Source organism: Idiotropiscis lumnitzeri, chromosome 9 (assembly GCF_059441095.1).
Source record: "Idiotropiscis lumnitzeri isolate Australia: NSW breed Sydney's pygmy pipehorse chromosome 9, RoL_Ilum_1.0, whole genome shotgun sequence".
Classification (NCBI taxonomy): domain Eukaryota; kingdom Metazoa; phylum Chordata; class Actinopteri; order Syngnathiformes; family Syngnathidae; genus Idiotropiscis; species Idiotropiscis lumnitzeri.
Window position 1 is genome coordinate 13,066,967 of NC_142399.1, and position 17,418 is coordinate 13,084,384.

Here is a 17,418-nt window from a genome sequence, read left to right on the forward strand (position 1 = left end):
TATTCATAAAAATGATCGGCCCCCCACCCCTCACATTTTTATTCTTTAGCTTCCGACTCAACATGAGACTGCCACTGTTCACTGTAATTGTGGTTTAATTTGTGTTCTAATTCCATGCTGATTTATGTTGTAACATATGGAAAGTGCTTTGTTGCAGCTACAGCTGTTGTGAAATTCCCTATATAAATAAAATTGTATGTATTTTATTGTATTTTGTGTGCTTTCAGGGCACCATGAAGAACCGCGAGGAGTCGCTAGGAGAGGCCAGCAAGCTGCAGCAGTTCCTGCGCGAGCTGGACGACTTCCAGTCGTGGCTGTCGCGCACGCAGACGGCCATCGCGTCCGAGGACATGCCCAACACGCTGGCCGAGGCCGAGAAGCTGCTGGGCCAGCACGAGGCCATCAAGAACGAGATCCGCAACTACGAGGAGGACTACCAGAAGATGCGCGACATGGGCGAGATGGTGACACGGGGCCAGACAGACGCGCAGTACATGTTCCTGCGCCAGCGGCTGCAGGCGCTCGACACGGGCTGGAACGAGCTGCACAAGATGTGGGAGAACAGGCGCAACCTCCTCTCCCAGTCACACGCCTATCAGCTCTTCCTCAGGGACACCAAGCAGGCCGAGGCCTTCCTCAACAACCAGGTAAGCGCACCGGCCGCAAATGACTCAAACAGCCATTTGGGTGGTTTCCTACAAAAACAAAAACGAAAAAAACACCAGCAGCCACAAAAGCAATACTAATACACACTAATAAGCATTTGTAAATGCTGATGTCATCATTTATAAAAACATTTTTTTGATGTAAATAATCATTTGCATATAGTTTGTAAATACCTTATTCTAAACTGTTGCTCATCATTATTTTGCAAGGTAACAAATATTTGCTAAATATTCTCCATGCAATATTGTGCCCCCATCCAAGCAACCAATGTCTTGACGGCAGTATTTTCTCCTCATATTTCCCAAGTTTGTGCATATTTTATTTAGTTTCACTCTCTGCTTCGTTCCATTGTGCGTGTGGCAGGAGTACGTGCTGGCCCACACGGAGATGCCGACCACGCTGGAGGGCGCTGAGGCGGCCATCAAGAAGCAGGAAGACTTCATGACCACCATGGATGCCAACGAGGAGAAGATCAGCGGCGTGGTGGACACGGGACGACGGTTGGTCGCCGACGGCAACATCAACAACGAGCGCATCCAGGACAAGGTGGACTCCATACACCAAAGGTCCGCCACACTTTCTGACAAATACTTTTTTTTCCCTAATACATCCAAAAATAAAAAAGGAGTTCACTCAATGCATGTTTTCTTCAATTCATTGTGTGTTGCAAGCCTCGCCCGGTTTAAACGTTGCCAGCGAGGCGACAAACTTATTCGGGTGCAATGTAGCTTTGAAGCCGACAGCTGTTTTCACATGATTTTTTTTTTTCTCGTCAGGCACAAGAAGAACCGAGCGGCGGCCAGCGATCTCCTCATGAGGCTGAAGGACAACCGAGATCTGCAGAAGTTCCTGCAGGACTGCCAGGAGGTGAGCAAGTGCACGCGTGCAGATGTCTTCTTTCGTGTTTCTTTGTTTGTTGGCTAACGGTGGTGCGCTGCGCTCAGCTGAGCTTGTGGATCAACGAGAAGATGCTGACGGCTCAGGACATGACGTACGACGAGGCGCGCAACCTGCACAGCAAGTGGCTCAAGCACCAGGCCTTCATGGCTGAGCTGCAGTCCAACAAGGAGTGGCTGGACAAGATCCAGAAGGTCAGGAAAAACAAAAGCACCCCTTCAAATAAAATACATCAGCTTGTGTGAAAGGGCAAAAATGGGGAACAGATCTACAACAGGCCTCAACTACTTTGACGCGATTGTTTTTAGAAGCAAGAATCATGTGTCATGCGTGTGGCAGGACGGCGAGGCGCTGATGGCGGAGAAGCCCGAGACGGAGGCCATGGTGCGCGAGAAGCTGGCGTCGCTGAAGAAGATGTGGGAGGAGCTGGAGTCCAGCACGCAGACCAAAGCCAAGTGTCTGTTTGACGCCAACAAGGCCGAGTTGTTTACGCAGAGCTGCGCCGACCTGGACAAGTGGCTGGCCGGGCTGGACACGCAGCTGCAGTCGGACGACTACGGCAAAGACCTCACCTCCGTCAATATCATGCTCAAGAAGCAGCAGGTGGCACAAACGTCTCGCGGAAGTCGCGCGCCATTTTCCTTGGCTCCAATTTGAGCACGGATGCCTCGCGGCATCTAATTTGTGCTTTGTCACATTGGTTTTCAAACAAACACAAACGCCGTGCCGTGTTGTTTTCGTCAACAATGACAAAAATATCCACGCTTACCGTATTTTCCGGACTATATGCTGCTACTTTTTTCCTAGATTTTGAACCATTCCACTAATACAACGGTGCAGCTTTTCTGTGGATTTTTCTTTCATTGGTAGGGGCGGTCTATAGTTAAGAAAAACTAAACAAACCTCAAATCTTTTTTTTCTTTTTTCGTTCTTTTTTTTTTGCAGTAAACAACTAATTTTTTTCAACATAGAAAACTGCAGCTTATAGCCTGGTGCAGCTTGTATATCGTTTTGAAATATGGTACTCTGAATGCGTAATGTGGTGTGCCTGAAAGCCATTTCAGCACGTCAGCAGTTTTGGAGCCGGAGGCAAATGGCGCTTACCCCAAAGACGCCCTGTCCGCCGCCGTGTCGCTCACGGTGGCCGTTTGTGTTGCTGGCAGATGCTGGAGAGCCAAGTGGAGGTGCGTCAGAAGGAGGTGGACGAGCTGCAGAGTCAGTCGCAGGCGCTGAGTCAGGAGGGCAAAGGCTCGGAAGAGGTGGACGGCCAGCGCAGGAGCGTGGAGAGCAAGTTTGGCACCCTGCGTGCGCCGCTCAAGAGTCGCCGCGACAACCTGATGGCCTCCCGCGAGATCCACCAGTTCAACCGCGACGTCGAGGACGAGATCGTACGCGCGCGCCTTTCTTTCCTTTTATCCTCATCACTTTCTTCTTTTCTCTTTTTTTCCTTCTCTCTTTCTGGATTTGTGGTTGCTTCTTTCTTCTCTATTTTATGTTATTCTCCTTCCGCCTCTACTTGTCCTCCATCTGATCTTCACTCACCTCCTCCTTTTCCCTCTTGCTCTGCTTTTGCCCACCTCATCCTCACTCTTTTTCTCCTCCTTCTGCTTCTTTGCCCTTAATTTGTCCTCCTCACATTCTTTTGCCTCGCCTCCACTACACTTCTTATCTTCTTCCTCGTCGATCTTTTTGCTTTTCCTCTTCGTGCTTCTCCTTCTGTTTCATCCTCCTTTCCTTGGCCCCCTCCTCATCCTTCTCACCTCTCCCCTCGTTGTTGTGTATTTTGCAGCTGTGGGTGGAGGAGAGGATGCCCTTGGCCACGTCCACAGACCACGGCCACAACCTCCAAACGGTGCAGCTCCTGATCAAAAAGAACCAGGTAGGAATGGTCGTCTCGTCTCGTCTCATTTACTTCTCTCGAGCGGAAGGAACCGGAATTTCCTTCTCTTTTAGACCCTCCAGAAGGAGATCCAGGGCCACCAGCCGCGCTACGACGACATCTTCGAGCGCAGCCAGCACATCCTGCGGCAGGAGCGGCCCACGGGCGAGCTAATCCGCCAGCGTCTGGCCGAGCTGCGCTCGCTGTGGGAGCAGATCCGCAAGGAGACGGAGAAGCGCCACGCCCGCCTGAGCGAGGCGCACGAGGCGCAGCAGTACTACTTTGACGCCGCCGAGGCAGAAGCCTGGATGAGCGAGCAGGAACTCTACATGATGTCCGAAGAGAAGGCCAAGGTGGGCTCCTTGGTTTTCATGAGTGATTCTTAAACAAGGAAAATACTTTAAACTGGAATGAAAGCTGGAATGAGTTTGAATTTGATTTGGGCGCTTTCAGGACGAGCAGAGTTCGGTGGCCATGTTGAAGAAGCATCAGATCCTGGAGCAGGCGGTGGAAGATTACGCCGATACCGTCCATCAACTGTCCGCCACCAGCCGAGGCCTGGTGGCCGCCGAACACCCCGACAGGTAGGCTGCCCCCCCCCCCCCCCCCCCCCCCTTGGCCGTGGCGTGAACTTACAAGCGTGGCCGCCGATGGCAGCGAGCGCGTCGGCATGCGTCAGTCGCAGGTGGACAAGCTGTACGCCGGCCTGAAGGATCTGTCAGAGGAGCGGCGGGGCAAGCTGGACGAACGCTTCCGCCTCTTCCAGCTCAACCGGGAAGTGGACGACTTGGAGCAGTGGATCGCCGAGAGGGAAGTGGTGGCCGGCTCGCACGAGCTCGGGCAGGACTACGAGCATGTCACTGTGAGTCGCAAACACTGCCGAAACAGAAATTGTTCAGATTTTTAGCTTCATCTTTGAAAGAAACAGACGCGTTAAGCTCCTACGCTAAATGAGAAAGCAAAATTTCACAATTAAAGTTTCAAATTGGTTCACTTGTCAGTTTAGGAAATAATTGAGTGACACAAATTTGTCAAGTTTAAATTCCTGTTTTGATTGACAAACAACAACAGCATTCAAAATCAAACAGTGGTTGTGGAATGCGGCCATGATCCTCTCACAAACAGGGCTGAGGCCAAATCTAAAACGCTGCATAGTTGGCGAAACTCGCTGCCGCAAGTCCACAACGAGAACGCAACAGACGTGAACACCTAGCGTGATGTGTTCGCTCGTCTTTTTTCCCAGATGCTGCAGGAGCGCTTCCGAGAGTTTGCCCGCGACACGGGCAACATCGGGCAGGAGCGCGTGGACGGCGTGAACCGTCTGGCGGATGAGCTGATCAACGCCGGCCACGGGGACGCCGCCACGGTGGCCGAGTGGAAGGACGGCCTGAACGAGGCCTGGGCCGACCTGCTGGAGCTGATCGACACGCGCACGCAGATCCTCGCCGCCTCCTTCGAACTGCACAAGTTCTACCACGACGCAAAGGAGATCCTGGCGCGCGTCCTGGACAAACACAAGAAGCTGCCCGAGGAGCTCGGTCGTGACCAGAACACGGTGGAGACGCTGCAGAGGATGCACACTGCCTTCGAGCACGACATCCAAGCGCTCGGCACTCAGGTGGCAGCAAAATCGCTCGCGCTCGCTTTGCAAATGCGTTTTCCCCTTCGACCTCCGCATGAACACGTTACATGGCACAAATATTAGGATATATTTTTCTCTTCCTTGCTCATTCACTAATTTAATTGGATGTATTAAAAAAAGAGTTGACATGATGTTTCTTCATGTGATCTTTTTTTGCGGTTTCAGGTGCGTCAACTTCAAGAGGACGCCGTCCGCCTGCAGTCGGCGTACGCGGGAGACAAAGCGGATGACATCCAGAAGCGGGAAGGAGAGGTCAGCCAAAACAAACGCCTCAAACATGCATATGGAAGTGCAGCTCACTCAAATAAAATGTCGAGAGAACGTCAATTAGTTGACATGTTCAAAGTTATATTCTTGACTCGGAAAAAGGTGCCATCCTCATAGGAAATGATGATGATGATGAAGGTGTGTTGTAACCATTGTTGGCTGTATTCCGTTTGTTTTCTCGCCCTTCCTTTCCTTCCTGTCCCTGCAGAAGCGAAAGGGCGAGGTGAGACTTGAGCAGCGACTTTGGCTTTACATCAATGTGGCTGCGCCGCCTCATCTGCCGCATAAATATAATAACGCTTTATATTTATACTTGGACTAAAATGAGACATTTTAGTCATCGTTGCGCTTCCGCTTGGTCATGCTGGTTCTTGTTTTTCTGGTTCTTTGACAGCTGTGTGCTGGATTCCTATTTTTTAATCGGAGCGTTGCTCTTTAAATTGGACAAGAAATGGTTTCTTGCTCCGCACGCACGCACAGATTTGTACTCGAGCCCTTCTATATGAAAGTGTTTGGCTGCCACATCAGGGGGAAAAAAAAATCATTACCACGCTACAACTGGACAAATTTCACATCATGTGAAGTAAGTTAAGTATTGCCAGCATGTGGAGCGGCGCCACCGACTGGTGTGGTCTATTTTGAGTGCCGAGTGTGCACACGTCACAGAGACTGAGGATTAGAGCAAAGTTGCAGATAAAAAGTCCGATGTGACAGCCAGCGTGGAGAGCGGAGCTTCCGTTTGGTGTGGCTGCTTTAGAGCGCCTCGTTGCAAAAATCAGCGCAATGGCACGGTGGAGTTCCAGCCACTGGCGGCTTCAAGCGGACACATTTTCATGCCTCATAAAATGACAAAAAAAAATAAATATCATTTGAGAACAGCTGGATTTTTTCACCCTTTTTTCAATCTTTTTTTCTTCCTTTTTTTTTTTTCAATCCTTCACATTTGGCAAGATCGTTGTTAACAACCGTCTTCTCTGCGTTTTTGTTTTCTTTTTACAAGGACTTTAAAGCTTAGCATGGAGCTGATTTGTGTTTCTTCTTGTTAACATCGGTCAACATAAATCATAAGCCATCAATCAACTCTATTTATCAACTTTAAAATAGCATTTCGTCTGGGTTCACATTTTTTCGCCCTTTGTGACACATCCGAATTTTATTTTTATTTTTCAGTACAATTGTGAATATTTCCTCAAATTGGTCGTATCTTACAGTGGTAATGTAGCATTAATATCACTTAACTAGTCTTCATCATCATATTACAAACATTAAACGGCAACATGACTTACGTCAGGTAACGTTGTCCTACCTGGACTCAATTCAATTTATTAAAAAAAAACAAAAAAAAAACTCAATCTATGAATTGGGATCATCATCATTTTCTATCAGACTTCATTTTATTGTTGAGGCCGACATGATGATGTACACACCTTTAGATTGACAGCTGTTGACGTTACCGTTTGGCAACCCGATGAGCGCATTAAGCTGCCGAGCGTTTGCTGCTTCTAAATGGACCCGTGGCGTGTGCGCGCGTGTGTGTGCCGTTCAGGTTCTGGAGGCGTGGAAGAACCTTCTGGAGGCGGCCGAGGGCCGACGAGGAAAGCTGGCCGAGACGGGAGACAAGTTCCGCTTCTTCAGTCTGGTGCGAGACCTCATGCTGTGGATGGACGACGTCATCCGACTAATCGAAGCGCAGGAGAAGCCTCGGTATGGCCACGCCCGCGCAGGCTCTGTACTTGAGTACAAGAAAAGATTCCTGTCCAAAAAAAATATTCTGGAAAGGCTCATTCAACTCCTTTGCCTTAAAGTAAAAGAGGACAGACTCTGAAATGTATTTCAGTACAAATGGATTTTTTTCAATTTTTGGTAATGTTGAGCAAGTGAGTAGCCAAAAGTACAAATCTGTTTTCGAAAGTTTTCATCGATGGCTGAAACAATTAATAAACGTGAATAATTTGACACAAAAGTTAACTGCCCGTTGCTGACCAGAGTTCACAACAGGCACGTCACTCACCAGCTTTTATTGTTTAATAAGGCAAAATGATTTTTTATCCGATTGCCCCCCCATACTCAAGTACAGGCATAACAAATGTATTTACTGCAAGTAGAGTATGCAAAGTCTTTGTCAGCATTTATGATTGGTGTTGTAACGCGTCTTGTTGCATAGCGACGTGTCATCAGTGGAGCTGCTGATGAACAACCACCAGGGCATCAAGGCCGAGATTGACGCGCGCAACGACAGCTTCACTGCCTGCATCGAGCTGGGAAAATCTCTCTTGGCCAGGAAACACTACGCATCGGATGAGGTGCTTGCGCTGCCTTCCTTTGCAACATTTTCGCTCACGATCGTCTGCAATGATGACTTTCAGGTCTGCTGGGAGGCGCACTCCGGCAGCCACGCTTGCGTCAACCTGCATCACCGGTCAGAATAGAATTGCAAGGATAGGATAGAATAGGATTGTTCATATTTTGGCTTTTACCTGGACTGCATGATTTTGTCTCCAACCCGTTTAGACCGCAAATTTGTTAACGCACCAAAACCGTGACATGTGCATGCATGTGTGTTCAGATCAAAGAAAAGTTGCTGCAGTTGACGGACAAGCGGAAAGAGATGATTGACAAGTGGGAGGACCGGTGGGAGTGGCTCCGACTGGGTGAGGCTTTGCGGCCAACAGCGGCGGCGACGGCGTGCGCAAAGGTGACGTTGACGCTGGTTTGTTTTGCGCACGCTTGCAGTGCTGGAGGTGCACCAGTTCTCACGGGACGCGGGCGTGGCCGAGGCCTGGCTGCTGGGCCAGGAATCGTACTTGTCCAGCCGCGAGATGGGACAGAGCGTGGACGACGTGGAGAAACTCATCAAGAGACACGAGGCCTTTGAGAAGTCCGCCGCCACCTGGGAGGAGCGCTTTGCTGCCCTGGAAAGGTTGACCACGGTGAGTCATCCTCGACTGCACCGTTTCATTCCACGCTCACGTCCAAATACTTCCAGCACCACACGATCGTTTTCAAAGCCACTTGCGATATGGAACAATCCACCTTTCTTTTACTCAGCTTTGATTTGTGCAGGCAAGACAATCGACTGGCAATGGCGAGATGGTTGAAAAACACTTCCTGACATAACCATGGAATATGTATATGAATATGTCGCTTATTTAAAGAGCCAGTGCCTGTCAAGAAATGAGAGACTATCTTATAGCATCATTTTGAGGAAACAAAAAGAGGCTGGCTTGCATAGTTCCCCAGAGAAGAAGCCTACTGTGCTTGCTTCAAGTCGTTTATTACTTTGAATTTATTGTGTAACAAAAGTCAATGAGACATTGGACATTTGTCGTGTTCAACCAAGCCATAAATAATGTATGGCTGCTAGCTTAATGCTACCATATAAGCGTAGACGGGTGAATAAAAATGAGCGTATTTTCCCGTAATTAAAGCCTTCACACATCTGCAACTTTAACACACATCGAGCAGCAACAGACGTGGGCATCGTCAGTCCCTTGTCTGCGACAGCCGATTAGAGTTGAGAACATCATTTTCACGTCACAAGTAGACACGCGGCCAAATCAAAAAAAAAAAAAAAACACAAAATGAAAACAATATAGGACACATGTCATTGACGTGTGTGGGAAGGACCGATAAACAACACTGTTTTACTTCTTATTTATTTGGTTGCGTGTCAGGTGTGCGACAGATGTGTGACGTGGCACCGCTTAGTCCGTTCTCGACGCCGATTGGCTGACTCGGACTGACTGGGTGGGCCTGAAATACTGATGACGACTCTCAAACGGACTCAAGCACTGAGCAATGCCCAACTCAGCTCAACAAACAATACAATCTGTTTTGTGGCAACATTAGTTGGGGACCTTCTCTGCCTCTTCTTGCTTTTAATTAAAATACTTGTCTTCCAATCTAGCTCGTTCCTGCCGAAACATTGACTTGAGAAGTCGCCAACGAGTGTGGAAGCACTGCCAAGACAACACAGCTCCCAACTTGTTGAGAAAAAAGTGTGTGTGTGTGTGTGTGTGCTCGCAGATGGAATTACTGGAAGTGAGAAGAAGGCAAGAGGAGGACGAGAGGCAGAAGGAGCCGGCAGCCGCCGAGGCGACGGCCACTGCGCAACAAAGGTGTGCGCAACACACCCGACCGTCTCTGGTCATCGGCAGCTGAAAAAAAAAATCAACATTAGAACTGTGGCTAATTTTAATGTTGTTGACCTGTGTGTGTGCGTGTGTTCAGGGAAGGCGACGTAGCTAGCCGGAACGGGCCGAGCAGCGAGCTGGACTCCGCCAGGGTTAGTTACCGCTCGCTTGCCTACCAGCAATACTACAACACGCGGAACCTGCACACGCGCAGCCACGCATCACTGCAATAGAAACACACCTGCGCGTGCGCACACACACACGCACACGCATTGAAACATGCTGCACACTTCATGCAACCTACATACAAACAAAGATTGGGAACTCTTCATTTAAGATCAAAAAGATGGCAGGCAGTGGAAAAAAAGAAAATAGAAGCAAAAAGGAAGGAAAGCCTAAAATGAATGATGAAAATGCAATTATTTTATTTTAATTAAATTTAATTTCATTGTTTTTTGTTTTTTTTGCGGAGCAGTTTTGCGAATTAGAGAATGAACCCTTTTTCTTTCTTAAATTCACATTGGGGATAGCAACAAATTGAATTTTCTTATTGAGAAACAAAGTTAAATTGATTTAGAAAAAAAAGCAGTGCTAAGATCTGCTGTATTATCATTTTGAGAACATTTATTGCGCAGACCTCAAAAGTCAGGATTCAGTTTTTTTCTCTACAATTAACATAATATTGTTACTATAATTGTTAGTATAATAGTCGCTACAATATTAATCTGCTTTTGAGCTCACAGGCCACTGCTCCAAGCTGACGTAGGATGTAGCGTAGTGTAATTCCGTTCTGGTTGCGGTTGCATGAGGCGAGTCTAGATAGTCTAAATTGTAGTAACTGCTATTTTGCTGTTCTGCGCTTTGACGCGGCTTGGACAGACGCCATTAAAAGTCAACTCCATCACCCGAACACTTAAATGCCGTGTTCACCACGCTAGCCGTGTCAGTCTTAGCTTAGCAATTAGCATTTTCTTGTCATCAGGAATCAAGTGTATCCCCCTTTGCTGCCACGCAGGTCGTAATTACTGCCTTAATAGCATCCCCGCAACATGTTGAGACGCACTATTAGCCTGTTGAAGCTCGTTTGCTAGCTAGCTAGCTGCTGCAGCTTGCCTAGACCTCCGACCGCAGGCAGTGGGTGACCAGAGCCCAGCGATTTTTTTATTTATTTATTTTTTTTTTCCCGGATCGACTCTGCAGTTGTTCTTCAACGTTCTTTTTGGCAGTTGTCTCGGCGGTTGAGTCTCCGTTTTGGTTTTCGTGCATTCTGGTGAGGCGCAAAATGCGACGAGCAAGGAACCGCTGATTTCAAGCTATTTAAAAAGACACCCAACAATATGAGTGTGGACTTTATACACCCTCATACGTACTTGTACATGCTTTGAAAAACTGCTCTCATGACCGCTTTCTACATTTTTACACTTGAATTTTATAAACATTTCAACACTTAAGACGTACTGAAACCACTCATGCATATTTTGGAACACTGAATTGGAGCTTGTCATCCGTGAAAACGCGGTTGGCTTTGCTGGGCGAGCTGCACGTTTAAAGGGCAGCAGCCTTCGTTTGGGCAAATGTTGGCTCACACTTGTTTGTTTGGGCACAAACGATGGAACGATGGCAGCAAAAAGAGCTCGGAAGAAGTGCTGACATGTTGCCATTTCGTCCTTCACTTGTCATGGCCACCATCCTGGCAAAAAAAGGCCGCTTTCTTTTGTGTCTGTTGTGCCGCTTGCAATTCTCAGGCATTCAAATGATGGAGAAAGTGAACAAAAGTTTGGCCTGTTGAGAGCATTTCCCAAATTCGCCGTCAAGACTTGATACATTTTGTTGAGCAGTAGACAGACTTTGAAACAACAATCGAGAGAATGCCTTGCAAAATGAGCGATAAAGTAAAACGTGTTGTAAGCCATCGTACATACATTCCGTACAAACACTGCCTGCAACTTTTTTTTTTTTTTCGTTTGTTTTCTCAAATCACTTGCTTACAGTAATCTCTGCAGAAGATTCTTCATTTGATGAATGGCAACAAAACGCAAAGTGATGCTGGTGTCCGACTAACAATGGCGCCTTTCTATTCCTCACGCACACAACACACCAATTCCTCCCCTCATTTGTTTTGCCTTTTCTTTTCTGTCTTTCTTCTTTGCCCCCCCCCCCAGCCCGACCCCCCCGTCCTCCTGTCCACTCAGCTCTTTATGTCCTTTCTTCTTCTCTACGTTATCCTCTACAAACTCATCAACACGTGACATTTAAACGGCACGCCAACATACGTCGCCCGAGATACTTTTTAGCCGTCGTTACTAAATATGTCACTCGAGCGTCAATAAAAGTCCAAATGACGGACACAGGCAGTCAGTAATCGACGTTGACGACTCATCTTCATCTTAACAACATTTGTGTGTATTTCTGTTGTTTTATGACATTCTCACTCATCACTCCAGCTGTTCGTTTTTGTAGTCTCGCTGTCATCATCATTTGAAATGTTTTATTGTGTAATTGTCTTTAATTGTTTGTTTGTTTTTTTTCCCATGTCGCATGTTGACACGTCACCTTCACTAACAAACGCAATAAAACATGTCAACTGGCACAATACAAACACCACCCTCCACATGGTCTGTGTGTGTGCGCGTGTGTGTCACACGCGTGTTCATGTATGTGTGCAGGTTGTTAGCATTTAGCTAAGCACTTAAGTCAAAGACAAAAGTTTGGTCTGTTCTAATGAGTCATTCACGTTTACACGTTCACCATCGCGGACTTTATTTCTTATTTGAGTCAAACTTCAACGAGCTTCTGTTAAATGTGCAAAACGTACGTTGCTGTCCAAAAAAAAGTCGTCTTGTTCCGTTCTAGAGCTTCAGGAGGAATAAGAGTTTTGCAGCAACACATTTGGTCCAAAACGTCCATGAAATTGAAATTTGTTGGATGTTACTCTGATTTTGAAGCCGACGTTTGTTTAATTGATGACTTTGACGTTTGCTAGCCAAATAAAAGAGAAAAGGAACTCAAATGTTGCGTCCAAACAAAGTTTCAAACAGAGGTTCTTAGGTGTCTTCATTGTTGAACATAAACTTTTTGGAATCATTTGTAAAGTCGAGATCTGTTGAAGTTGCTAAGGTTGATGAGCAAATCTTGAACTTTTCAACATCAACTCAAGCCTGTTTGGATTTCTTTCGTGCCACTCGAAGATCTTCAAAATATGTCCACATTGACGAGCCGTTTGCGTATTTACATTTTACATTGAAATCAACATGATGGATGCGAAATTCGTGCTCCAAAAGTGTGTGTGTGTGTGTGTACTTCCTCATCAAAAACGACATAACTTTGGCACAACCTGCAGCGCAATTCGCTGGAGTTAGAACGGCTCTTTCACAGTATTTTCATGATCGGAATTGAACAATATGCTGAATGAACTTTTGTGTTCAGTTCGTCAACATTGCTGCTTCACTCAAAAAAAAAAAAAAAAGTAAATGTCCTGAAAATACTACATTTTAGTTAAGGTTGACAGCAGAGTTGATAATTGCTTTGTTCAAGTGTCTTTGTAAATGTTGGGCGACGCCCATCACAACTGCCAATCAGCCACATTAGCACTTTTTTTCCCATCTGACAATTTTGATCACGAAAGTTGCCCCCATTGTCCATCGGGGGGAAAAAAAATCAAATCGTAAGAATCTTTTGTTAGTAATAAACATAGTGACTTTGTTACTATCAATTTGTGATGCGCGTTAGTTGATGCGAAAGATCTGTGAGTCGTAAATCATTAGTTAGTGGTTCTAATAATAATCACCACGCGTTCATTCTCTTGAGCGCTTCCCCTGTGAACGGTCGCAGGTAACAGATGACACACTGGATTGGTCGCCAGTCAATCCCAGGGCACATATAGAGCCAGGCGAGCGTTCACATTGTTGCTGAGTGTGAAGTCGAGGCGACACAGGCCGCCACTGATTTGATTAGTTTGCTAGCAAGCCTGCCGCAGCTCGTCCAAGTTTGGCTTCGGAAACTTTGGGGGCCAGTTGCCGCTCCGGATGGAAGCAGGATTGGTCTCCCCTCCCCTTCCCGGCGGGCCCAGCGAGAACCCCAAGCGCTTAGCGTGGTAACCAAGCAACCGACGAGGGTTGGTGTGGGCGTGGCCGTGGCGTGGCGTGGCGTGGTTCAAGCAAGCAATTGCACTTGAGTGGGATTTGATTGTTTGAGATGGTTTTGCCGCCTTGCATGACGTCACAGCATGAGCTACTCACACTCTACCTTCTCTTTTGTTGTCTTCAACGCAAACTTTTTCCTCAGCTGCTAGCGTTCTTTTTCCCCAAAATTGAGCTAAACCGGGACTAAACATAGACTGGGACTGAACTACAATTGAACTGCGGAATTAAACCGGGTAAAATCTGGATTAAATTGAGACTCCACCCTGATCGAATCCATGATTGAACCAGAAGCAAATCAGGTTTCAACAAGGAATAAACGTAAACTAACATTGGTGAACTTAGTATTTAACTAAAATGACCTAATAATTAATAATAATGACCTAATAATAAATAAAACTGGATTAAAGCATTGATGACGAGGGATTAATTACATTATTAACCGTAAATAGAGCAGAATGTAACCACCATGACTATAATTGGACTGTGGCTAGACAAATACAGGACTGGAATAATACACACAGTTTACTGTGTAACAGATGTCGACCAGGATGAAACGATAGCAAAACCAGGATTAGACTAAACCTTGATTAAATCAGTCTTGAACCAGTACTGAGTGTAAACGGGCAGTAAACAAAATAAAATAGTCCTGAAGAAGATTTAAACCTCAATGTATAAAATCTGGATTCATTCAGTAATTAATTATAAATGGCGCAGGACTAAACCTGGATGAATCCAGTGGTGAAGCAGGAAGGCTCCACATGTTTACGTTGCTTCGAGGAAGGCCGTCCTCGTCTTACGCACGACCTTCTGAATCTTTGGTGGCAGCCGATGCTTGACGTGTCTCCACGGCAACGCTGCGATTGTGCTGTGCTCTGCATGCTGTCGCTCGTAATCTCCAAAACGAACCAATCCTTCAAATCTTGCTTCTAATAATGCTAATAACAATTCTCGGCGGGTGCCGACATGGACCTTGACGCTGTGGTGCTGTTTCCAGGAGGACGGTTTGGGCGGCGGCGAGGCGGTGAACGGCGTGTCGGAGGTCAGCCCAGCGGGGTCGCCAACGGGCGCCCGCAAAGCCGGACAGCAGGCGGCCACGCTGCCCGTCAAGAGCCAGCATGAGGCACCGTCGGCAGGCTCCCAGATGGAAGGCTTCCTGCACCGGAAGCACGAGTGGGAGGCCCATAACAAGAAGGCGTCCAGCAGGTATGTGCACCCTTAGCTTCATCCTAACACGCAGTGAAAAGCGCCTGAGATAGGCTAACCAATTTCGCATCAATTTTGAAAAAAAAAAATACAAAACCTTTTAATGACACATATCGTTTAGCAACACAAATCGTTTAGCAACATCTACAAATGGACAGTGCAATACAAAGCGGTTATTCGTTATAAGCTCCGCAAAATACGCTAACATCACTGTAATTTAGCTGCGGTTGTTTTTGCGTTATGTTTTAGTCTGCCCCCTGGTGGCAAGAGACAGCAGCCAAATTTCCACGTTTTACTAATAATTTTATTGGATTTGCAAGAAAAGAATATTAGCCATTTGAAAAAATAAAGCAAAAAAGTACACAATAACAAATAACCACTCATGTAATACAATAAATGAAAAATGTTAATTATTGGTTTAGTTTACTCTACATCCATCAATTATCTAAGCCGCTTCTCCTCACAAGGGTCGCAGGCATGCTGGCACCTGTCCAAGCCGTCTTCGTGTATTGTATTGATTGTTTGCAATAAATTAATTAATTACTTGATGAAATAAATGAAAAAATACAATTATATGTCAAATTGTTTATTATTTTCATAATAAATAAATTAGCCAAGAGGTAATCAATCTATTTTGAGAAGATGAATGAGTTGTGATGTGGGACTTTGGATGACGCGATTGGCGTGTGACGTAGGCGCCCTCTAGTGTTGGCTCGTGTGACTGCATGCTGCCAATTTTGTGATTGTTGTGGTTGTGCTGGTGTCCCGCGGGCAGGTCGTGGCACCACGTGTTGTGCGTGCTCAACCATCAGGAGCTTGGCTTCTACAAGGACCAAAAGAGTGCCGCGCAGGGCATCCCGTACCACGGCGAGATCCCCGTCGCGCTCAAAGACGCCGCCTGTGAGGTGGCGCTTGGATACAAAAAGAAGAAACACGTCTTCAAGCTCAAGTCAGTTCGTCTCCCGCCGCTACCGTCACACCAACAACGAACAATTTGCCCTTGATGAAGCACGTCTTTTGAATTTTTTATTCAATGTTTTTTTTTTCATTTGACATATCTTTGGCTTCACGTGTGTTGGATTTAACGTGCTTGGGTTGCACAGGTCTAATTGAAGTCTTTGATTTGACACTTTTTTGAATGTGTGAGCCTTGGATTCAATGTGTTTTTGATCAGCATGCCTTGGAATCAACTTACTTTCAAGTGCCTTACAATCAGCGTCCTTTTTTTTCAACTTCTCTTTGAATTAATGTGCGTGTGTGCGTGCGTGCATGTGCTACAACACTTCTTTGATTTGATTCGAATTGTCACGTCTGAATCGATCGATGCACCTTTAAGTCGACATGTTTTTTATTCAATGCCGCTTTGTTTTGATGCGCCGTTAATTCATGCACATTTTATTTGCCTTTGATTTGACACACCGTTGATTCAACTCGTTTGGTTAGGCCTCTTTGATTGAAGGCCCTGTTTGATTCAACAGGCTGTGATGTGCCTTTTTAATGAAATGTCGTTGATTTGTGGTGTGCTTAATTACACCGTGTCTTTGATCACTACAGAGTCACTGATGGCAACGAGTATCTCTTCCAAGCCAAAGATGACGTGAGTATAGCCACTCTTTCATTCTTTTTCAATCCTGGTTGAAGCCATTTTCAATGCTCAAACCAACAATACAATCTTTATTTGTATAGCTAGCGCATTTAATAACAGCTGCAGCTGTCACAAAGCGCATTTCACAGAGTGAAACACAAAGTAGCAATAATTCAATCACAGACAATGAAAGCGGTCATTTAAAATACAAATGAATGATTGGGATTAATCCTGTTTCAATCCATGTTTAATCCAGTTGTAGTCCTGATTCAGTGGAGTGTTTGAAAAACCCAGTTTGTCATTTTGCACTTGCCTAAGTAAACGCACATAAGGAAAGAAATCGAGTGAATGCTAATGTGTTTTGTGCCGTTTTTGCGACATCAGGAGGAGATGAACTCGTGGATTTCCACTATCTCGGCGGCCATTTTGGGCGAGAAGGGCGAGGTGACGCCGAGCAGCCACAGCACGCCGGCGCTCGCCGCCGCCGCCCGCGCCCACACCATGCCGGCCTCAGCGGGTCGCTCGGCCACCGTGACCACCTCTGCTTCGGCCGAGGTGGCAGCGGCGGCGGCCGAGTCCAGCCCTGGCAAGCGCGACAAAGACAAAGAGAAACGCTTCAGTCTCTTCAGCAAGAAGAAATAAAGGCCAATGACTAATTCCTCTCTCTCCCCCTCCCTCTATTTCCTCCTCCTGCTCCCATTGGTCCTTCTGGTGCTGATTGGCTTGTCCTCGGTCGCCTCCGGGCTGTTACCATGTCAACCCAGCCCTCTCGATTTTACGCTGCTCGTACTCGTAAAACGTCAACTATGAAGAAGAAATCATAACAATAACCACGTTAGTCTCGTGTAACTTTTCCACATTTAGCCGTCCGGACGCTCCAGCGGATTTCTCCTTTTCCTCTTTCTCTTGGTCTTTGTCTTCTTCTGACGCGAGCCACTCCAGTGCGTCCCTTGGAGCCAAAAGTGTCCACTCTGTGCCTAACAACAATCCACCCTGGCTCAGAG

The 17,418-nt window shown here is 46.6% G+C and overlaps 1 protein-coding gene across 2 annotated transcripts in view; it reads left to right on the top strand.

Moving 5' to 3' along the window:
- sptbn1 (spectrin, beta, non-erythrocytic 1) overlaps nt 1–17,072 on the top strand; it is a 55,489-nt gene extending 38,417 nt beyond the window's left edge. For both annotated transcript variants that reach the window (XM_088305155.1, XM_088305153.1), the window contains 22 exons: nt 228–647; nt 1,030–1,232; nt 1,443–1,533; nt 1,611–1,757; nt 1,903–2,166; nt 2,727–2,951; nt 3,353–3,442; nt 3,517–3,795; nt 3,896–4,026; nt 4,100–4,304; nt 4,686–5,060; nt 5,250–5,336; nt 6,898–7,055; nt 7,516–7,654; nt 7,918–8,002; nt 8,085–8,281; nt 9,378–9,469; nt 9,582–9,636; nt 14,621–14,829; nt 15,605–15,778; nt 16,384–16,426; nt 16,799–17,072. In XM_088305155.1, coding sequence (XP_088161281.1) covers nt 228–647; nt 1,030–1,232; nt 1,443–1,533; nt 1,611–1,757; nt 1,903–2,166; nt 2,727–2,951; nt 3,353–3,442; nt 3,517–3,795; nt 3,896–4,026; nt 4,100–4,304; nt 4,686–5,060; nt 5,250–5,336; nt 6,898–7,055; nt 7,516–7,654; nt 7,918–8,002; nt 8,085–8,281; nt 9,378–9,469; nt 9,582–9,636; nt 14,621–14,829; nt 15,605–15,778; nt 16,384–16,426; nt 16,799–17,056 — 3,927 coding nt within the window. In that variant the 3' untranslated portion in view covers nt 17,057–17,072. The remainder of the gene's footprint in view (nt 1–227; nt 648–1,029; nt 1,233–1,442; nt 1,534–1,610; nt 1,758–1,902; nt 2,167–2,726; nt 2,952–3,352; nt 3,443–3,516; nt 3,796–3,895; nt 4,027–4,099; nt 4,305–4,685; nt 5,061–5,249; nt 5,337–6,897; nt 7,056–7,515; nt 7,655–7,917; nt 8,003–8,084; nt 8,282–9,377; nt 9,470–9,581; nt 9,637–14,620; nt 14,830–15,604; nt 15,779–16,383; nt 16,427–16,798) is intronic.
- Nucleotides 17,073–17,418: the final 346 nt, after the last annotated feature.